The following is a 24,030-nucleotide window of genomic DNA, read 5'->3' as shown; positions in this document are numbered from 1 at the left end:
CACTAGAGCACCCGCCAACCACTCACATTATCAGTTTAATTGTCTCTGATGTTTTTGAGTTTGGTGTGGAAGCAAGAAACAAAGTCCCAGAAACGTATTTTGCAGATGGCTAGACAGGGCTGTTTCTTGAGCTCTCTAGCTCTCTGATTGGAGACCACACTAAGGTGCTACTGCCCTTTTCTCACCACTTTGTGTCATATTGTTAGATGTGCCAGAAAAAGATAAATTACTGATATCGTTACTAGAACCACCAACTTGGCGTTAACTTAGAAGGAGAAGCTGTTCTGATTCCTACTTTCATCCAACTGTTCATGATTTAAACAACAGCCAATATCCATACATTTAGCAGCTCCTGATAAGTATTGTGGATCTTTGTTAGAGTAATAGCCTTTTAGCAAACTATCAGACCTTTGAAACACTTTAAACAAATTCCATTTAGGGGGCTCCAGTGGGTATGTGAGTAGTGAGGTCAGATTCAAAAGCAACGTCAAGCAAATGTCAGTGACACAGATCTTTAGAGTATAGTAGAGGGTTTTACGGCGCTCGCAACCGCATATGGTCATATGAGCGCCAAGGGGTGGGTATCAACAGAGAAGTCTTTACAGGGAATCAGACTTAGACTGCTCACCTCTCTACCTTCAAAAGCACAAGGTCTGCTTTGACTATCAAGGCACCCCAAAATAGCAGGTCACAAGGGAGTGACAAACATACAAAAGAAATAGAGGTAAATGACAATAGTAAGGATCAGGAAAGAAAAAGCAGCAGTTCCTTGCTGTAAATCAGGCACAGTTATGAGCGTGACATAAGTCAGCCCATTTACAATTCTACTATGCTTGAACGAGGTATTTCCCCCTTTTGGGAATGGCCTAAAGACACTTCAGTCAGTGGCACTGCACCGGGGGGTACACAGATCTTTGATGGGTAGTCATTAGGGTGTGTCCTTGAGCAAGACATGACAACCTGAGCTTTAAAAAAAGGGTGCTACACAAACTACCAGCAATGACATGATCGTGACAATGCTTTGTACTGTGTATTTATGTATGTATGTATTCATAATTATGCATCTGAGCCTTTGCCAATAGCTTGGGGTTCCTTCATAATCTTTTCCTCTTCCAATAAAATGGTGCTACAGCTTTGAAAATTGTACATGTTGTAATGTTTCAGCTATGGGAGCAGAGAAATAGCAGTCGGGCCATCAGAAGAAATCTTACAAATATTTTTAGTTTTGAAATCGAAATATTTTTAGAATGTAAAACGTAATGCGTCGAGTTGGTACTTTTTCTGTCAAGTTCAACAAAGAAATAATTGCTGAGAAACTCGTCCTTCTACGTTTTTACTACTATAACTACATTTTTTTGTGGTGCTAAATCAGGAATAATGATATCTATATCTGTTTTTTCTTTGTGAGCCTTCTAGATTTCATTTTCATGCATTACTCGTGTAGTCATTTCGCAAGGCAACTTTGATTCCTCGTGACTTTGGTTTCTATGGGCCATTTTGGGGCCCTGACTGATTCCGAGGCCGTGACCGTACGTAATTTGGCAGAAAACGGAAATTCCGCGATTCCTCGAGCTCTTGTCATCATTTGTTACGTTCGATAGAACCTATCACAAAACGAGAAATAATAGGGGTGGAGGAGCGTGCATTGTCCCTGTCGATCCATTCAAAGCGTACTGTTGTGCGATGTAAGACGACGAGAAGAATAACGATAGATGAGACGAATCCATTAAAGTTTTCTTATGTCGTCATCAAATCTTAACATGTTATATTCAAAAATTTAAACTCAGTAATTTTTAACATCGCATTGCATTCCAATGGTCGAGTAGCGGTAGATCTAGATGCAACCATGTGTGCTTGGCTAGATGTCAACGAGAGGGGAAAATATGATGTAAATTGATGATTTGTCCCAAAATGACGACAAACATTTATGCACTATGTGTCATCGTGGTTATGTTCGAAAGATATTAGGTATTTCGCATAGAGTCATGGTCAAATGTGAATTAAGTGGCATTTTCCCACTATTAGCATGCATTATGAGTCAAACTGAATCTCCTGAATCTTTTGTTTGCAAAAATTTTTTTTAAAAGGAATTAAAATATGAAAATGGAAAGTTTTTGATTTATTTCGGACATAACTATGATGACACAAATGCGAACACAAAGACATTCAGACTTTCTTTTTTCTGAGATTTTATATGCTCTTCATGCTTATGCTTGAAAATTAAAGCAATGAGGAAACTATTAAAATAATGTTATGTTCCATAAATTACTTTTCAGGGTATTTTTCATTTTGTCATCATGGTTATGTTCACAAGATCTTAGATATTTTGCAGAGATTCATAGTAAAATGTGAATAAAGTGGCATTTTTTCATCATTAACATGCATTGTGAGACAAACCGAATCTTCCGAATCGTTGTTTGCCCAAATTTTCATAAAAGAAAAGAAGATATGAAAGCAGAAAGTTTTTCATTTCTTTCGGACATAACCATGATGACACAAATGCAAACAAAGTGGCATTCAGAATTTCTTGTTTCTGTGATCCTCACCATTTTAAATGCTCTTCATGCTTACGTTTGAAAATTAAAGCAATAAGAAAACTGTTAAAATAATTTTGCATATACAGATTTTTTTTAAATGTGTCATCATGGTTAAGTCCAAAAGAATTTGACTTGACGTTACGAAACCCCAGTTACACAGCTTAACATGCCGTCTGTAGGTTTGTAAATATGTTTTTGTAGGAGGAGATATACATGAATTGAATAACGAAATATTAAAAACTTTATCATCAACCCTCTGTGCTACATTTTAGGTACCCACCTATTGGCAAAAGCTTAACTATGTATGTATGTTTGCCATTGTAACCCAAATTTCCCTACGGAGATCAATAAAATGTAATTCATTTATGTCTTTAAGAAGCTCACCCACTCTCAAAATGACTGTGGCTTATGATCCAGTTCACAGAGCTCTATCGCAATTCGGAGGTGACTTGCCTTAGTCCATAACAGCTAAACAAATATCTCATAAAAGTTCACCAAACTTTTACAAAGCAAAGAGTGGATTAACTGATGCCATAACTCATAACTTGTACAGGGAAAATACTGGATATATCAACCAACAACATTTGTCCCAAATGTACACGAAATACAGCTACCGGGTGTAAAGTGCACACCGTTAAAACAGAAAGCATTCAGAGTGAGTTAGCAGACCATTTACTTCCTAAATCAAAAGCTAACAAAATCCAGTAGGAAAAAAACTGCCACAGTTCCCTTTGCAGCCAAGGTCCCAATACTTTTAATTCACTCATCATAATCTCACTTCAGCATAGGCTACTCTGGGAAAGTCTACATGATGAGACCCACCACCTGTCCATCCCTTCTTCTTTACTAAGAGCTTCCAGCAGCTGACGTGGGTCCATGGCGCTCGGGCAGGAGGTTGAAGAGGGATAGCGTCCCCCTAATGCTTGAGACTTTTTTGTTTGTTTCAGGGCATCCTAAATATGCCAGTTCTGGCTATTCAAGCCTAAATTTAACAAGAAAATAAGTGAGAAAAAAACATACTTGCATAGATCTACATAATTTTCTGCTTGTGTTAACCCACATAAATCTAAGGCCATGCTTTCTCCCTTGTACCAGTACAGTACATCCATAACAATAGTATAACAGCTAGATCTATAAAACCTGACAGTTAATGTTCAACCTTTTTCTGCTTGTGTTGGTTTGCACCATAATGTGTAGAATCCATATATAATCTCCAAGGCCATGCTGTTCTCCCGTGCACTGTACACCCATAATAGTATAACAGCTAGATCTAAATAACTTGACAGCTCATGTTCAACTTAAATCCACAACAATATTTACAAATAAATAAGTCAGCTAAAAACAAATCAAGCTCTCTTTAGAGTTTTCTTTTTTTGGCAGGCCCAAGATCTATTGAACCACAATTCTTCCTCTTGTTTACAGTGCTGGTGCTCTGCTTGTGCTTTAGAAAGTGAACAACACTGTCTACACTTTCATATAAAAGAGCACTTCCGGTACGAGTTGACTACAATTGTTGACAATTAGTAATTACGGAAAATGTTTATTTAGCATTTTTTAAAAATATTTTTAAATTATTTTTTTTAGCATGAATTTTCATGGAAATTTTTCCATTTGCGAAAATCTGTGAATTTGTGGAAAATGGGAAGCACTGTTTATTAACATCGCATGACACATGAATCTTCTAGTGTCCAACAACAAATGACATAAACCAAAAGATGTGCCCACTTGGCTCACCACTCACTAGTATCATATTTGCACATCCACTAACAAACTCCATCAACCCATAACCAGGGAATCAAGTATCAGAAGATGCACAAATTACAGCAAAGCACGGATTGTACAAACCAAAATCTCGCCTTTTCAGTTCTCCACTCCAAAGAAGCTTTATAAATCTAATTTTTTAGAATAAAAAATGTGTTTATCCAAAACCCTCACCTTTCTTGGGCGTCCAGGTCTCCTCCCTGGGACCTTCTGTTTTGTTGCTTTAATTGCAGTCTGACTATTCGTGGTGCTGTTGTCATTTGCAACTTGTTTTTTCGGTGGACGGCCTGGTTTTCTTTTGAATGGTCTGCCAGGCTTTCTCGGAGGTGTGTCTGCTGGTGTGGTTGGTGTCAAGTCTCTCATTGGTGGGCGGCCCGGTCTTCGTCCAGGCTTCTTCTTTCCTTCGGGTTTCGGTAAAGGAGGGGAAGGTACTTTCACTTCTGAGACGGCTTTGGAAGGTCTTCCAGGTCGACGGCCTCTCCTACCCCTCCTAATTGGTTTGTCTTCTTCCTCATTTCCATTGAGCAAAGGAGGGGGAGCATCATCCTCAGACACATTTATAGACTTCCTTGAAGATCTTTTCTCAGGTGTTTTCACAGGGGAATCGTTGCTGGGCCGAAAAGGTGATGGGCTGATAGGACTAAGAGGGGATGAGCTTATTGATGCCACAGCTGGTGATCGATCTATCCGTAGAGGTCTTAATGGAGGTGGTGGGGGTCCCATTTTTACTTCTTCCTCAGGTTCAAATTCAAAGGGGCATGAGCTTTTCTCTGCAAAGAAACAACAACCCAACAACATCAGGAACACATGTGTCAACGCCATGGAAATATCAGTCACATTAACAAACACCCCCCCCCGGGCAGAGCCACTGACTGAAGTGTCTTTAGGCCATTCCCAAAGGGGGGACATTTCTCATTCAAGCACAGTAAAATTATAAATGGGCTGACTCATGTCACGCTCATAACTGTGCCTGATCTGCAACAGGGAACTGCTGCTTTTTCTTTCCTAATCCTTACTATTGTCATTTTCCTCCACTTCTTTTGTATGCTTGTCACTCTCTTGTGACCCGCTATTTCCAGGGAGCCTTGATAGTCGAAGCAGACCTTGTGTTGTTGAAGCTACAGAGGTGAGCAGAGTAAGTCTGATTCCCTGTAAGGACTTCTCTGTTGACACCCACCCCTTGGCACTCATATGACCTTATGCAGTTGCGAGCGCCATAAAACCCTCTGCTAAAAAAACCCACAAAAAAACAACCTTGATTAAATCAATCAATTCTCAAACTTTCCTGACATTGTCCTTTCTTTTTTGTTAGGGGAGAAAAATGTCAATTGACCCTTTGAAACATGTGTACATTTTAAGACAGGTTTGCTGCAATAGAAACACACACACACATATACAAAATCCTTTGCTGAGTCAAGTATCATACACAAAACCTGTACCCAAAATGTATTAAGCAACCACAAAACAAAAAACATACCATCCATTATCCAGACACTTTGGTCTATTATGGACTTGTCCGATGCCAGGAGATATTTAATTGACAGCTTTGAAAAATAACTTACCATCACTATTGGCTTCGACTTTGCGGACACGCTTTGCGTCTGGATCTCCCCAGGTCATACTTGGGAACCGCTTTCGTCCAAAACGCCTCGGCCACTGCAAACAAACAAATGACATATTGCAATAATACAATGTTGAATATAAAACAAACATGAACATAATTCTGTATACATTCTACAGAGAAGAAGTAATGAAATGCGTTTTGAGTGAAAATGCAGCATGAAATGACAATGACGACTAAACCTTTGAGAAAAATTAATAACAGATTACGTTTGCATATGAAAGTCAACCATGATGTCACAGTTCATTTCTCAATCAGCAACATAAAATTTAGTGTCTGTGCATCAGATCAGACAATGAACTCTCAACATATAAAAAGAAATACTCAAGTAGTAAGCAGAAATGTGGGTGCTTTTGTAAAATATAACAAAACTATTTGCAACAGGTGCTGTAACAATAGTAACAATATATATTGAAAAAACGGGTGTGGGCGCATGTTGATGCTAGGGGATGTGTTAAGCCATAGAGGGAATTACACAGGGGTGTAAAACTACAAGACACAGAAGAAAAATAATATAATAATTTCTACAAAGAAGATCAGTGAATAAGAGCTATGGAAATGTTATCTATTTGGTGAAAATGTAAATGTGTGCAGGGCCAAGCAGCCATCAACATAAGAATCAGTTTATGAGGCAGAAGACTCAGGCTAAGCTATTATCTTCTCACTACTAAATTCACATAAACAAATATCAAACAGTCCATTAAAACAAACAAAGAAAAAAACCCACGAAAACCATCTAAACAACACCACACAAGGAGGAAAAGCCCAGCACACCAAAACCTCAAACGAAAAATATTGAATAAACGCAAGGTTTGTTTTTTTTAAAGTAAAAAAGGTTCAACTATTCTGTATTCAGAATTGCTATGAGCCTCAAAAACACTGAGTCTTTAAAAACAGTCGCTGGGGAGTAACAAATATTGTTTTCCCCATAACCAACATCAAGAACCCACACACAAAAAAGACAACACTAATTCCTTCAGGGGCCATATATGGAAAACCCATTGGGAAGCACAAAATCATGGTTACAGTCGCCCTACCAAAACGCAAACACCAAAACATTCATTTAAAAGAGAATGAACAGAAAAGTACTCTGATATCAACATGCGTGCATTAAAAAACTGCAAACTCCACAGACTGTGCAGTCTGATATCAACACATCATGGAGTCAACTTAAATTTTGTAAGGGCAAAAATTTTCTATAATTTTTAAGATAGTGAGGTATACATCACACCGAACACAAAGTGCCATCCTTTCCAAGAGACAAAAAACTTCCATGAAACACTAAACTGCAAAGACGATAGGACAACAAAAATCGAAAGTCCACAACTAACACATCAACACATCAAAGAGTAATTTCCACTACGAAAGAAACTGATGATGAAAGTAAAGAATAAATGCAGACTGAGTGAATGATATCTGAAATTTGGTTCCCACAGGTAAACACAAATTTCTAAATCCCAACATTATCAAAATATGTCAATTTGTGGCCAAAAATTACAATAACCTCCATTAAAAAACCCTATCAAAGACAAGATCAAGTTTTTAAAATTATTTTAAACGAACTTTCAAACTTTTTATTAACATCACTGATACAGCTGCTTCCTAATGATAAATAAAAATACAACTGAAGTATTTAAAAAAAACAACCCACTCTTTAACCCTTTTAGCAAATATAGACGAATCATTTTCTAGACTAACAATAACTTTCTCTATCTGTTCACAGAAACCTTAACCTACTTCATAAATCTTAAACAAAGCACATTTTGCTAGAAACCAAAGGTACCCTTAAGTTTTCAATCTGCGGGGAGGCCAAAAACAGAATAGGCCTATATAACAAATGCCGTATCAGCTCTAAAAGAAACCCACACAGGTAGGAAGACACTGACAAAACATAATGGTCTTTAAAACGTTCAAATTAGGCTTTCTTCCAATGTTGTGTCCACTTATGACTTTTACTTTTACCCCAGAAAAAAAAAGCTTTCTTTTTCATCTCAGTCTTCTTGATAAGAAGCATTTGATAATTCTTCACCCCTCATTGCAACAGATCTTTAGGCATATTGTTAAATTTTCAAGTGAAGCATATTTAAAGTTGGGATCTTAGCACTGGGATGAAATCCTGAAACTTGAAAAACCCAGATCTGCTTCAGGCTCCATTTCCAAAAAAACCCATCTACACAAAAGACAAAACCCCTTTGAAAAGGGTCTGTCTGAAACACATGGGAAGCTATGCTTTCAAAGGAAAGATAGTCATGTAAGTAAAAATCAAACTGCAACATGCCCAACAATCAATCACGTAACAGTAAAAAAAGGATAATTTTCCCCCTTGATTCCTCTTTTTTTTTTTATTCAGGAAAAAAATAAAAATCACCTGACTCCAAAAGATAAGATCATCGAATATATTGACTGTTGCAAATAAAAACAAATAATTAGCCTGTGATGAACTTACATTTAACTGTTGAAGTGACTCTGGTACAAAAACAAATGATGTCTATTTGGCATGTTATAACAGTTTCCATGCTTTTTCTGCTATTAAAAAACCCAGGTCTTTCGAGAAGCACAAAAAACTTAGGTTTATTCAGAGTATTTGGCCAGTATGACTATGGGATACGCTAGCTGAGAACTGCTTAAGAAGGAGAAAGTGTGCAGCTTCTGTGTTATTAGCTGGATTTACACAATTTTAAGACCTAAGATATCATGCACATAACATACCATCTAACCTTTAAAACTAGACAATAAATGTATTTCTTTAAACTTTACTTAATAAATCTTTATCGTATGATCTGGCCAGCAAAATAGGAACTACTTCACCGACCGTTAATGCCAATGGGTGAAAAAGGTTGGATTATACCATAGGACCAAACTGATGAAGGCAAAATTCTACTTTTGTCTGCCCTGAATATCCTGGGGGAACCTTGAAAGTGAATTAAATAAATTTGAGAATAGAAGTAGTGAACAGTCATTGTGCAATAACAACTTTTCCAAGCAAAGATAGAAAAAGGAATGAAAGTGGGAAAAATTAGACGAAAATACAATGATTATGATGAAAATGAAAATAAGAACATAATATTTGGATGGAAACCTCCTGAAATGAGTGATCCACGGGATGAAATTGGGGCGATTTTAGACTTTTCAATGAAAGATAAGTTGTGCAAACGAGTTCTTTGTCTGGATCCCTGCATCATGATAGTAAAAAGCCAAAAATAAAATATTAGTTCCTGAACTAAGCTCCTTAACCTCTGAAAGCATTTCCACTGCTTAGTGTAAGACTCCACCGTATGCCACTTTGAAAAGCGACGTATGACGGAGCCTTACACGTAGCAGTCGATCTGTAACAGAATCGCAAACTAAAGAAAAAAAGAAAAAAGACAGGTGGTAGTGTCATATCAGCATCCTCTTATACCAAGCAGCATGAGCATGCTAACTACGCATGAAAAAATAGTGAATGAAAATAAAAGGTTATTCAAGATCCAATACTACATGCATATCTTTAATGAATGGGTTGGGGTGGGGAGGGAATAAATGCTGAGAAGAAAATTTATGTTTACTTTATGCTGTACTTTTCAGAAGAAAAAAATCCTTAACCGCTGACACCTGCACTAATCACTTGAACAAAAAAATGTGTTGATTATATTTCAATACAAGCAAAATTAAGTTTTTATCCAAGTTGATAGTATCCCAAGATTGTGTCATCTATGCATGTGAGCTTACCAACTAGAAAAAAGCAAGTGTTTTCAACATGAGAATAAGCAGTTTCGAGGAAATAAGGAAAGTGCACTATGAACAGATAAATATCTTGGAATGTCCAAGAAAGGGGGAAAAGGAGAAAAGATATGTATAACACCCAAATAGTTAAAATAAACTTTATAGGAAATCACTACATCACAGCTTTGATAAAACCAGACAAAAAAGGGGAGGAACTGTCAATTTAATCTTTTTTTTAAAGACAGGAGTCGTACACTAAATCAACAGGAGATGACAGCAAAACCTACAAATTGACAACCATTTCCAAGCCTAACTGTACTGTCAACACACACTAAAGGAAAAACAAATCTAGCAAAAATCTTTAAGAATACTGAATCTCTTGACTACTTGTTCTATTTGTTTGGCAATGAACTCCATAATAACATTATGTCAGCTCATTTAGGCTAAAATTAGAAAGAAAATATCTTTCAAGTTACCTTATCCCTTTGGTCATCCTCAGGAGTGCAAGGGGAGCACAAGGAAGCAATCCTGGCATCATCCTTGTGTGGGGAATTCTTTACCTCTTCATGCATTTCCCTACGTTCCACCACTATGCTTTCTACTACCTCCCGCATTTCACTCAACTACTCATGCCAGGGAGTGCAAGGGGTAGTACAAAAACATGAGGGGGAGATGGAATAAGAAAACAAAAAATTGAAAAGCACATCATAATCATGAAAAGGAACCACCACATTACATACTTGCAAACATAAGCCAAAATAGAGGACATTAAAAAAAAAAAAACACAGGTGCTCATCTAAAATCCAGCTTTTGCCAACCTCTTCTGGTTCTTTAAAGGAGAAAAAAAACCTTTCATTTGTTATCCTTCATCCAAAAAAAGCGCATTTCTTAGCCCAGAACTATTAAATCAAAAGAAGAAAAGTCGACCCTAGTAAAAAGAAATGACTTTGAAGGTGACAGAAGATCTGAACAAACTGCAAAGAAAACGAACTTAATACTGGAGAAATGAAAATTTGTCAATAGAGACCCTCAATGGAGAACCCAGGAAAAGGTAAAGAAATGCTTCCACAACCATTTCAAAATAACAGATTCAAGTGCTGAGTACAAATACAATCCATAATAATGTAAAGACAGTACTCTGTTCCCATATATTACAGAACACCGATAAGGCCTCAATTTCAAAACAGTAAGAGAAGCATGAAAAAAAATCTGAGACGAATGTAGTTACATACAGGCTTTCCTTTCTTTAAAAAAAATAATTAATGAACACTTAAAGATTAATAAACACTCTTAAGGAGATAATGAAATCTGTGCAGGTTGGCAAATCTGAGAACACCACAATATATCATGCAGCAATGAACACAATCTAGATAGAAAGTTCACTTATACTTTTTAAAAAGCCATACTGAGGAGGGCGAGTACAACTAACATAGTGCAAAAACATACAAATGCTGTCATACAAGTAAAACAACATATTCTGTAATTTTGTATTGTAATTCAAATTAAAAGATACAAAGAGATGCTGTTTAAAATTTCTACCAAGTAATACTTCTTACAATATACAACAGAAAAAAACCCAACTGAATGTGCTTACATCAAAAGAATGTCGGATTTGCTACCGTAACGTAAAGAGTTACTTGAAACTTCATAAAAGGTAGGGAAACAGCTACTCTGTGATACAACACAATGTAAATATTCAAAAGCACCACAGTCTAAAAAGAGTGAAAACACAATGAACAATATTCCTAACTATTGCAAACACTCTGATACACCTTTTAAGAGCATTTAACTCCAACACAATTGTCGTCCGTTAACCTGAAACTGTTTCAATTAACTACTTTTTAAAAAACCCACAAATCTAACCTTAATTATAAAATCGTGCCATCAATCATTGTTTGTCATCTTGAAAATATCACATGCTCAAAAGATTACATTAAAGGTACAATCTAGGCCTAGACACCAGGCTGCAAACATCCAACTACAGCTAGATACTTGAATCAATATGAAAGGGGAGTGAAAAAAAGAGGGAAGCACTTTGCAGGCAAGACTAGACACAAATACCACAAATCTATAGATATAACTTTGCAAGGACTAAGGCTCACCTGTCTATCTGCTTCCTCTTCTTCGTCACTGAGAAAGGACTTGCTCACTACAGGAGTCCATTGGAGACCATCTTCATCCAGTTCAATACGAGGTTTGGCCTTCAGTTTGTCCATATGAGACTTGATCAGCTTTTCGTCCACGGCTATCACAGTTCTTTATGCAAAAAAAAATTTTTTTCAGTCAATACAGTCTCACTATGAATTCAGGAAAGCAGCAAATATACAGAGTGAAAAAGATACAATAATGAATAATAAAAGTAAACTCACATAAAAAGAAAGAAATTATGACAAAAGGAGTTGAAAACTGGACCACATGACACAGTAAAAAATAAAAATGTTCATGTTGCGCACAAGCATGAACCTTGCACGGAGCACCGGCAGTGGAATTCTATTTGCAACAGGGGGTTCCCTGCCGAGTGCCTTATCCCGTCAGGGTCACAGGGGTCAGCTTCCTGTCGCCGCTCTGGGCAGACTTAATTTTTGGTACATTTCAATGCACAATTTTAGGTGTAGCCTTATATTTATGGTAATTATCATTTAATGCACCCAAAGCATGCATTTCTGCTCTTGAGAATAAAGAAAGAACGGACATTGTAACTTGTCTGGTTATTTCGTTAGACGCGCTGAAGTCGGCAATGCTAAATTGTAAAATTTTTGGGACAAGTGTGAATGGAAATTTTTTTTTTTTTTTTAACCGGCACGACAAAAACTCTCGAACTTTAGGAACATGAATGACATAACATTGGTGTATAAACTCAGAAAAGATGGTAGCTGCGTAAATAACAGAAAGCTGCAATTTTGCAATTTATTAATCTGGCACACAATTCGCTATGAAGTAATTTCTGCAAATACAACTTTATGTGTCTAATATAATCGTGAATATTCGCATATGTATCCCGACGTTGTGGAATCAGGTGCTCGTCAAATTTTGGGAATGTGGAGTTATTGATATCAACTGAATGTTCATTCATTTGCCTTGCTTTCAATTAAAACAATATCCATCTAGCTTGAATAGAAGTCAAGACATTTGTGATTGAAGAAGGTGGGGTAGCCTGGTTTCAGTGGTTAGACCAATGAGGAAATGGCCACCAAAAGTTTGGTAACTTCAGTTACTTGAGTCCTTGAAAATTGAAAATTACATATTATTTTGAGCCTTTCAGGGCGTCCAAAATTCAGTCTCAGCGATCTTTTAGTTAGTCCAGGCCCACCGCGGTAGGCCATAAATCACCGGCAGGTCACAGGACATGCAATTTCACGCGTCAGGTCGGGGATTGACTGGGGTCAACTCGTGCACAGCACTGTCCTATCTTGTCCTTATCAGAACGCGTTTCTTCCCCTAATTCAATGAGCCGTAAAATGATGCTCACTCTACCCCTAGAATCTATTTCTTCACCAATTCCGCTTTGTGTACATCTTGGTATCTTGTGAAAGTTTCAACAGTTTTCATTGATTCGTTTGGGAATAATAACAGTTTTAAATTGTGAGTGTTAAGCGATCGAAAGTGCCGTTAATAATGTGATCTCTTCAAATTTAATTACAAATCATTCCAAAACGCAACAATGGAGGAGTTTATTTCTGTTTGCGCGGTGTGATAGCCAACAAATCATATTTTCTAATGATGTGAATTTTGTTTTTCCAGCACTTTGCAGTGACTGGCAATCAGTTAGTGAATTGTGTTCCTAAGTGAAAATTGTTAAACTGCAATGGGTCGGTTACACATATGAGAGGCATAGAGAGTCTCTGAATGAACTTTGTCGGGTGTTTTGGCGTTGAAATTTAATTCTCAAACAAAAAAGTAAACAAAGCCTCGATTGTGTAAGACAATGTCAGGAGATATTCTCTTGATTTACGGGATTAATGTGAGGGACGAAGATGAACAGTCGCATTCCGCTAAAATTTGTGTCAAGTGTTTTACCACGATTTCAAATATCAAAAGGACATATGGTATTACGTCACGTCAATTCATGCCGCAAAAAAGTTGTTGAAACAAGTGGACTGGAAGCAATATTTAATCTTCTCAATGAAAGATTTAGCCATGTTCACACTGCAATATCACATCTCAAACTAGTCAAACAATTTTGACTTCCAGAAATCCTCGTAGAAATCGACAATTACATGGCCGCATTTAGACGTTATTTCCTTGCAAAGTTATCCCAAAGCAACACATATCAAATCAACACTGTATTCCACACATACAACAAAACATGTTTGCTCTCGGACTTTTGGGAGAACAGGACACAGAAAGCAGCCACCAGGCGACCTCAAAACTGGAAGCCAGAGCACGAAGGATCCCAAACCAGATAGACATAATGCGTTTTATTTTTGCTGCAAATAACACCCTCATTGCGTGCTGCTGAATATATTTAGAAAGAAAAATTGTATTTATACTTTTATTCTGTACATGTTCATTTTGTGAAAAGAAATCGGTGCTGTGTATTGAAGATATGTCAGTATATCATTCTTTAGGAGGATACACATTTCATTGGATACAAAAAGTCATGAATGCAGGGAAGCGTTTTGGCTATCATGCTCATGACACGTTCCATGTTCGTGCTGGAAACAAAATCTAGAGTGAGTCAATTTCTAAACACATTTTCCTGTTATACGTAGCAGTTTTGTAAATATTTAACATTAGGCTTATAAGTTATTAGCCACTCAATATGTGCTTGTTGTTTTGACTAACTATAAATAGACATACTTTTTAAGAGCATCTAACTCCAAAACATGAGCAGCCATGGTATTGCTATTTCCTACCAATAAAGAAGTTTAGTTGCTTTCTCTAAAGAACAAACTTGTGTTTACGTATGATATTTTTTGTTTGTGTAAGACGATAAAACGTGTTGAAAATTTCTTTTCACCGGCTAGCGACGCAGGGAGCGGGAGGTCGGGTGAGTAACCTCTGGGTGACCGGCCCGCCGTGACCCGGTCACTCCATCGCCGAGCCAACTAAAATAGCGGTGTTTGTACGCCGTGCTTTAGACAAGGTTTTTCAGTATAATTAACATGGAAATGTGTTTTCATATGAACATAAAAGGTGTTTAGCCAAAAAAACTAAATTTTGATAAAAATTGCCAAACTGGAGGAAAAATGCCCTTTTCTCCGGTTTCGTTATTTTGACGAGCGCCTGATTTCACCACCATACCTCACATATAATCTCGAAAGTTCATAAAAATTACCCTGAAGTCTCTCTATGAAAAAGACACAAAAAATCGATTTTAGTGCCAGAATATATCTACAATACAATACACGAACACAAAGAGTCTACATAACAAGAGGGTCCACTCCTCTCTTTGAGCCAATTAAAAAAGTGTCCTCAAAATTTGGTGGCGCCCTCTTTGCAAATGCGCACCCTTTGCGAATAGAGTTACCCTACTTGTGTTAAAAAAATCAAAGTGAAACTAACAAGTTTTTGAATTAATAAGAATTCAAATTTTGGAAGAACGCTTTTTTAAAATGGTTACGCTGACAAAAAACCTCTTCCGGAGGAAAGGGTGACTGTTTTCTTCGTTTAATTTGACATAAGAATGAAAGGCGAGCGGTCATTAAAATAAAAAACCTAAACCTCCTTGCTGAACAAACCGAACAGCGGATGAACAGCAATCGATCTGCGCACGCAAGGTGCTATTCCTATTCTTCTTCTGGAGAAACCAAAGAGAGCTTCAAAACAAGACTGCAGCGCCATCTGAAGCAAAGAGTGGACTTTCGGTGGACACTTTTTGGGCTTAGTGGACCATCTTGTCATGTACTATCTTTGACGAACAGTACCAGTTACACTCCAGAAATTTTTTACTTTTCTTAAAATGTTAAGTCTAAGTTTTGTAAGTTGACTGAATAACAGGAACTACTTCTCGTAATTGGGTTATAAGAATAATTTCTAGCTTTCCAGTGACAGTGAATCAGCACCAGACTTTTCCAGCTTTTATTTTCATTTCTATGACCATTTACAATAACTGACCATGTTCTGATTTCTTTACATTCATAAGTGTCTGCGCATATTTCCGATACATAAACTAAGAATGAATGTGTTAGCAGTCATTATTTTTATTCCATACAAGTTTTACACAAGTTTGTGTTTTAAAAAATTTGTATATCTTTTTTAGTTGTATGCAGGCTGCCACAGACATAGCATGATTCATGAACAAACGCAGAGTAACTTTCTCTTGTTTAATGGTAAAACAAGAGCTAATGCTGAGTGTCTTTAGTTAAAAAATGCAGATGTGCATCTTTCTTCTTTTGTAACTTGATTATTATTACTTACGCAGATTTAAGATTTCTCATGCTAAAAGACATGATATTCGTAGTCAGTTGAACACAGATTTCGGAGAAATCTGTTGTGCTGTTTTAAAATTTAAAAAATCATTTATTCATAAGTTTGTGACTAAAATAGGACAAATTGGGTACTCTACAAACACTTATTTAGAAAAAAACCTAAGGCACAGAAATTAACCATTCTAAGGCAGAATAAATAAGACATTGGCCTTTTAGTACATCAATGTAATGTTGTAATGGTTTGCTGCGTGGGATAGGGAAGAAATTGTATCGTTTCAAACGAAGACGAAAATGCGAACTTCTTTACTGGCACCGGCAAAGTTGCTTCACGGCTCATTAACCCCCTGACCCCGAGCTGGGGAGCTCCGGCGGGCTGCTGAGTCACGTTAACTTAACTCACTTCAGACGGGTCACACAATAGTTGCGTGACCCCCGCCATGACGCTCGCGACGGGTCTCACAAGCCCTGCGTGACCAACTTTGGAATTTTTTTTTCGCTCTACAAATCACGCACGGATCGCGAGACCCGCCTCGTACCCTTGTTTGGCCAAGCCTGAGCTACTTAGACTTCGTTTCGTATCTCTGGGGCCGGTAGTTTTTAAGTTATTGAAGGTGAAGGACAGTGACCCCAACTGGGGTTGAACAGATCGGAACTCGCGCTTTGTTTTTTTCTATACAGCTCATAGTAATCCGACAGTCGCGTCGTAGTGACGGTCGAAGAAGTCGCATGAACAAGAATCACATAATTTCGCCGTTTTCTATACTTCTGTGCGTTTTACTAGTTCTAGTGTCTCAGAATATGATGTGTCTAATAGTTAGGATCCTGGATATGTACCCGAACACGGCCCGAGTCGTAGTTCTAGGGCTAGATCTAGCACTAGTACCGGTGTTGTTTTTCGCGCAACGAAATCACAACGTCGTGCCGTACATCTGTCTCATGTAATTCAGTGTATGGATCTGAATCAATGCACAGACCAGCTTTTATATTTTCACCAAACACTTGCACATGTATACAAATCAAACCAGAACACTTTGAACTTTTATTTTTGTTGTTGCAGTGAATTTCATTCTACTTGTCACGTCTCTGGAAATTTTTCGAAAATCAAATTCATGCCAATTTTTAAAAAATCATACAAATTAAAGTATTAGACTTACACAACTTTAGTTTTTTGTATTAGATTAAGCTTGAATGTTACTTTACTGTGTCAAAAAATGATTACAATAGGGTAATTCTGAGAGTTGTGGTGATTTATTGAAATACCCCCCAAAACGCCAGTCTTCAACGCTTGTGACTGGTGAAAGGGCCCAGTCGCAAGTGAGTTAATGTCACAGAATCGGGCGAAAAGTGATGCTGAGCTTGATGAACGGCCATAATGACATTATGAGAAACACAAACTACTCTTCCTCTATTAGATATTTTAAGGAGATAAACAAAAAACCACCAAAATCAATCAATAGGGTTGGTGATTTTTATTTTTTTTAAATAAAAATTTTAAAAATCGATTTTTTAAATTTAAATCAGATTTTTTTAATTTAAATCGGATTTTTTTTTTTTTTTAATGTCGACACAGTTTGGGATTTTTGGTGGCTAAAAGTATGTTTTTTTAGTGCAAAATGCATTGTCTTTATTTTAACTAATGATTAATTTAAACAACTGCAATTTTAGAAAGCCTTAATCTGCTATCAGTGAATTATGGCTACAGACAAAAAATGAAGAAAATGTCAGTCTAAAAGGAGGGGGGGGGGTAATTATGCATAGATAAACTTGCATTTTATTTTTATTACAGTGTGTGTGCGAGCACGCGCTTGTGTTTGTCTAAAAAGAAAAAGAAAATGCTAATTTCAATTATGAAAAAAAAGTAAATTTTGAATACTGTATTATTTTACTACTTACAGTGACAGGGGAAAGCAGACTTTTAAGCAATTTTAGTCTACTAAACCTTATATCTGTTTTATAACCCAGGAAAGGAATTCTGAATGTTTAAAGATGTAAAAACAGAAAACATTTTTTTAAAGTGATTTAAATCACTGAGTTTTATTTTTTAAATCAAGTTGATTAAAATTTTTTTTTTTAAACTGATTTAAATCGACCCGATTTAAATCAACCCAACCCTGGTTTTCAGTTATGAAAAAAAAATAAATTGAGAACTGTATTATTTTACAGTGACAGGGGGGAAAGCAGACTTTTAAGCATGATTATATTCGTCTTCTGAACCTTATATCTGTTTAAAATAAAACAAAGGAAAGGAATTCTGAAAGTATAAATATGTAAAAACTGAATACATTTTTTTGAAAAGTGATTTAAATCACTGATTTTTATTTTTAAAATCAAATTGATTAAATTTTTTTTTTAATCAACTGATTTAAATCAACCCAGCTCTGGTTTCAATTATGGAAAAAAAAAGTAAATTGAATACTGTATTATTTTACAGTGAAAGGGGGGAAATCAGACTTTTAAGCATGATTATATTAGTCTTCTGAACCTTATATCTGTTTTATGAAACCAAGGAAAGGAATTCTGAATGTTGAAATGTGTAAAAACCGAATAAAAATTATTTTTTATAAAGTGATTTAAATCACTGATTTTTATTTAAAAAATCAAGTTGATTTAAATAAAAAAATCAACTGATTTAAATCAACCAGATTTAAATCAACCCAACCCTGTCAATCAAAAATAAATAACAACAATAAAGGAAACCATCACTAACAAAATATTTTTTAACGCAAATTAAGATATTTGCATAGAAGTTTTAAGGCAATTAAAATCACGACAAATAGAAGCAATACATTCAAGTAATTAATAAACTTGAATAATTTCAGTGCTTCCAACAAATAGAGCAGAAAAATTCTATGCTGGGTACCCTGAGGCTGCACAGGCCATTGGCAGGGACCAGGGACAGTGGTTATTGAAAAAGTGAGAGAAAAACTTCTTGGTCTTAGTGGGCCCACTATTCAATTTGTTCACTGATGAACGTTGCTGGCTGAACATGCTGCCAAAAGCGTAATTGGAAGCATGCGTATGTATATTAGACTTTTATGTTTCCCTTGCCATCAATGTTTAAGGGGAGGAGCGACCCTTGATTTTTGCAGATTTTGGGTCAGCCTATGCACATTTTATGTTGGCTGATTTTTGAAGATCCACAAGTTTTTTGTCTAAAAATAGCATGGATTCAATTGAGAAAGACTTTATTCTACAGGTAATTTGCCTTTAAAAACATGAGGATGGATTAATATAGTGAATTTTCACAATTATTGTCGGTTTTCGCAAAATGTAATTTTTGTGCAGTTTTTTCCCTACTCCTTCCTTAGTTTTCATCCTTTTGACATGAAACTTTCAGGAAACATAGTTGGCAAGGCTTCCATCAATGTAACAGAAAGATATTTGCGAAAAAAAAGTAACACTTTTCCTTTGGCAAGCGATTACGCAACCTAAATTTAGAAAAAGTTTTTTATACTTTGGGAAATTTCTCATAATTTTTTTTCTTTTGCACGTACTGAAAAAAACTTGCTGTTACTCTGATAGGGTTTGGTTCAGGTATACTCTCACCAAATTTGGTCTGTAAATAAGAAAGCCTTAGGGATTTCAAATTCATTGTTTATTTTCAAGATGGCGGCCGTTTCCATAGCAACCGTTGTAGCTATGCCAAAATAAAATTGCTTATCAAGAGATTTTACTATGTCTAACTTATATGTGTACTTAGATTTGATCTTGAGCAACAAACATAGAAAATGGTCCTCAAGGGTAGCTCCTCCCGTTAAGCAAGTTCCCATTCCATTGCCACAAAAATTCAATTTGACAGTAGGCAAATTACAGATATCAATCTTCATGCAATGCAACAAATGTGTACTCTTAATAATTCTCCTGTTTGATCACAGAGAGTTACCATACACATCCGAACTTGTCCAAGAACATACATACGACGGAAAACACAGATGAGGGCAAAATGGCACTTTCTGTATTCTGAACAATTTTTCTCAGAAATGGGATAACTCTGTGTGTGTATCTTTAGTTGATATCGTAGAGTGAAGTTTCGAGAAGCTGGGACAGCAACATTTTTGTGAGTTTTTACATTTTGTGAAAGTTGTGGTTTTGTGAAGTTCCTGGACCCATGGAATGACGACAGACAATGTTTACTTGACAACAGAACACATGGAGAGAAGGGTAAGTTTAATTAATTTTTTTCATAATTTTTAATGGTAATTTTGTAAGAATTTGTTCTAGAATGATAATAGTACGATTTGGCATTAAAAACATGAAATTAATCACGATTTTCAAAAAAATATTTTTAAAAATCCTAATTGCCTGCATTGTCGGCATGTGTATGTCGTTTTTTCACGTAATTCTAAATTTGTTAGTTTTAGCATATTTTTTGTTCTAGTTGCTATTAAACATGTTTTGACAATGTTTTAATCATAACTGCGATAATTTGTATTTTAAAAAGGAAGAAAAATAGATTTTTAAAAGATTTACGGCTATTCATTCACGATCATCCCGGTTTCCGTCGCTCGTATTCTACCGGGTGAACAAACTGGAATTTGCGATCACTGCACAACGATCTCGCAGTAATTGTCGTAAACGAAGTTTTTAACAGTCCTAGGCCATAGTTTCATCGTTTCTCTTCATTTTCTAACATTTATTGTTAAATTAAGTTTGAAAAACCGCATTTTTCATGTCTGTCGTGCATCGGTCGGACTTTGCGCAGGTCGAACAAACAAGACCCGTGAACAACAAAATGAGGCTAAATCTAAGTCTTAAACACGATTTTCAACCCAAATATCACGAAATGTAAGTCATTATCCATGCTAGTTTCATTTTCAGCGTAAATAAATCTTTAAATTGCTCCATGATGTGAGATAATCGCCTAAATCTAATTTTTTCGTAAGCACGACACGAAATCGCCGCGAAGGCAAGAAAATGGCGGCCGCGTAATCCGAAAGGGGGAGGAAGGGGGGACGGCATTTCAAAGATCGTTGTGTCGCAATGTTCAGAATAGAATAGATAGGCCCCAATCTACTTGGATTAGCTTCCAATGAATTTTAGTTAGTTTTTTAAATATTTTAAATTTAATTTAATGAACAAGAAGAGAAGACAGTCAAAATCAATAGTGGAAACATGCAATATAGACATAGAAGAATGGAAATAGGAGGGGGGGGGGGGGGGGGAGGGGAGACATGTAAGAAAAAATAATACTATGTAGAGAAACTTCCAAATAAAGAGGGGAACCAAGGCTTTTCCAAAAAGTTGGAATTTTAAGTTTAAGGGGGGGGGGGGGGGGGGGGGCGCACTCCAATACAGACAGGATTCATAAGACAATGATTATTTATTTGACAATGAAGAGATTCCAGAAGATATGATGATTTAAAGTCAGTCTTTATATACATGTGTGTCTCCAGACCTCTTTGATTTAACTTCACAATCCTTGGAACTGTTTGTGGTCAAGCCTTCTGAATGGCTGTTCCATGAATATAAGTTGTCAGTTACCAAAGATAGTGAACAAAGAGTTAAATCTAGACACAACAGAAAGATGTTTCTTTAGGAGACTGCTGTTTCATATTATGAGGAAAAGAAATCAAATAAGGTTGTGCAGAATGCGAGAAAGAAGGCTTACAAGGGACCCACTAATAAATACAATAAGAAAGAGACAAATGTTGGTGTGATACATTCAATTGACTTTTTAAAAAAGCCGAGAACATCTACTACCTACTGAAAGAATAGAGGCCAAAAGAGGCAAGGGTGGGCATATTCTGCCATGGTTAGTAAACGCCTAAAATTGTTAGTTCCGATTGAAATGTGACAAATCAGATCCATAATATTTTTTACAAATAATAGATGATTTTCCCAACTAAGTTCTTTATTTCTCAAGGTGTGTTATTTGATTTTTTTCTGTAGGTTAAGGTTAAAATGCTCGAGGAAGATGACTTCAGTGTGAGATTTATGGAAAAGAGCAGCCCCAGCGACGTCTTTTCCAAGAGCAACAATGTTGGTCTAATCACAAATAAGGGATCACTAGACTTCTTCACCTGGACAAATACAAAAGGACTAACAAGAGGCATTAGATCTCAAGGCCATTATTTTCATTTTCCCATTTTTTTTACTCATGTCCACTCATTAATTGGTGTAATAAATATATTTGTGTAAACCGTGCATTGGTCGGCTTCATTTAATTGTCTCCTCTTTTCATAAATTCTCGAATTTTCTGCTTGTTTTTGCTGATATATGCTCTGAGTATATCAGGATGGGTCCTGCTTTCAGTTTGGAAGACATTCTTGCAGAGATAAGCAATTGAAATCACTTTTAAGTGAGAAAATTGAACTTATGTTAATTAAACGTTTACACCTGGGTACCTGTGATTACACGCCTTTTATTACATAACGAGACAGCTGTTGCCCATGAGATAAACATTTCTGAAATCTACAGGGTTTGAGCTTAATTTTGATACCATATTCAATACTGTGCATTCATTTTGAAAAATTGCCAAAATAGGCCATTTGAAGTAGATGCCAGCATTGCCTGTGTGTTTTCCGCCATACGCAAGAATGGATCCTTTGTTATGAAATACCTGTTAGTCTATAATATAACACATTTTTATAGACAGAGTTGGTATGATGAGACCGCAAGGAAAATATAGGACTTTAAGGACATTTGTACTTCTGAAAAAGTTTGGAAGCACTGAAATTTACATACTTATTATAATTATTACTTTTGCCATATATATTATTTACCCTCTTAACACAGAAAGTAATGTATACATACTTGTCCACATGTTGCTTCAAGAAACTGAGGTCTTTAAGAGCTTGTAGAATATCAAGTGGGCACAGACCAGTCTTCTCACTGATGGCTGGAGAAAAAACAAAACAATATGAAAGAAATTGTTTGAACTCCAATCACATTTCTGCATAACTCAGTAAGCACAAAACAACAACAAAAAAATCATCACTTCAGAGAATCAAGTCTTTCTTCAACATATATTGAAGTCACAGTTCCAGTACAAAAACAAGAACTCCCGACACCTATTGTAGTACAGAGGTGCCAGTGCAAAGAAAATGACATGTATGTAGTTGGTGGGTGCTCAGGTGTGGTTTGCTCCTTCTTTCCTATCAAACATCTATCGTCCTTATCTCTCCTCCTCCTCTTTTTATGTATGTTACTCTCTTGTAACACATCAATTTTCGACATTTATACGACCTGACTATGTTGTAAGTGCTGTAAAACTCTTACGAAAACTAAAACATAATGACATTTTCACTTAAAATGGAATATAAACTTAAATCATCTTAATATACATGCTTACGCACATTTGTGGAAAATTGCAAACCAGTTGGAAACTATCACAAAATAAAATATTAGCAAGAGCTAGAACAATTTATCTGGAAATTCTGAAGATCAGCACTGACCAATAAAAATAAACCGAGCACACATGGAAGCAAAATATGAAAAGCATAGATTTGCTTCTGCCTGCAAGATGCTTCTTTCAAAACATACATAAAACAAAACCTTACATTTGATTGTCACAGTCTTGTCCGATACAGCACTGAGCTGTTCCAGTACCACACTGCGCCAGTACGCTTTGTAGCTGATAGCACCCAGAGCTGAAAGCGGCTTTTCAGGCGATCCAGTGCACTCCTCTTTCCTGGTCAAAAGGTAACCTATGAGCAAATATAATTCAATCATGAGACACAACGTAGACATATAATTTCTGCATAGAACATCAGGTTGGACGAACAATATATTCCCCCTTTCCCTACACATTCCCCATGTCAACATACTTCAATAAAATGAATATCTATTACAGTCGCGTCATCTTGAGAAACATGGGAAGTAATAAGACATGCAACTATCTCTTGAGCACATTCAACACACAATTTCAACATCATCTGGTCCAGTCATTTCCATGAACGTTTATCCGGGAGCACTAGGAGGCTGGTACACCAAGTAAAACATATGCATAGCTTTAAAAAAGATAGTGAAACCCCAACCCCCCAAAAAGAGGGACATAAATTTGTCAGTGTATTTAAAACCCAGAATTGAGAAACTGCAT

At 36.4% G+C, this 24,030-nt stretch overlaps 1 protein-coding gene across 2 annotated transcripts in view; it reads right to left on the bottom strand.

The window, feature by feature from the left end:
* Window positions 1–24,030, bottom strand: part of LOC118477982 (histone acetyltransferase KAT6A-like) — a 33,260-nt gene extending 9,230 nt beyond the window's left edge. Inside the window, exons 1-6 of one of the 2 annotated variants that reach the window (XM_035970794.1) lie at window positions 23,492–24,030; window positions 22,746–22,830; window positions 11,724–11,877; window positions 10,098–10,244; window positions 5,861–5,954; window positions 4,473–5,068 (exon numbers count right to left, since the gene is read on the bottom strand). In XM_035970794.1, coding sequence (XP_035826687.1) covers window positions 4,473–5,068; window positions 5,861–5,954; window positions 10,098–10,244; window positions 11,724–11,877; window positions 22,746–22,830; window positions 23,492–23,756 — 1,341 coding nt within the window. In that variant the 5' untranslated portion in view covers window positions 23,757–24,030. The remainder of the gene's footprint in view (window positions 1–4,472; window positions 5,069–5,860; window positions 5,955–10,097; window positions 10,245–11,723; window positions 11,878–22,745; window positions 22,831–23,491) is intronic. The other variant, XM_035970795.1, reaches the window with a different exon arrangement.

Source organism: Aplysia californica, unplaced genomic scaffold, assembly GCF_000002075.1.
Source record: "Aplysia californica isolate F4 #8 unplaced genomic scaffold, AplCal3.0 scaffold00321, whole genome shotgun sequence".
Classification (NCBI taxonomy): Eukaryota; Metazoa; Mollusca; class Gastropoda; order Aplysiida; family Aplysiidae; genus Aplysia; species Aplysia californica.
The sequence above is the reverse complement of the archived record's forward strand: the minus strand, read 5'-3'. Positions and strand labels throughout refer to the sequence as shown.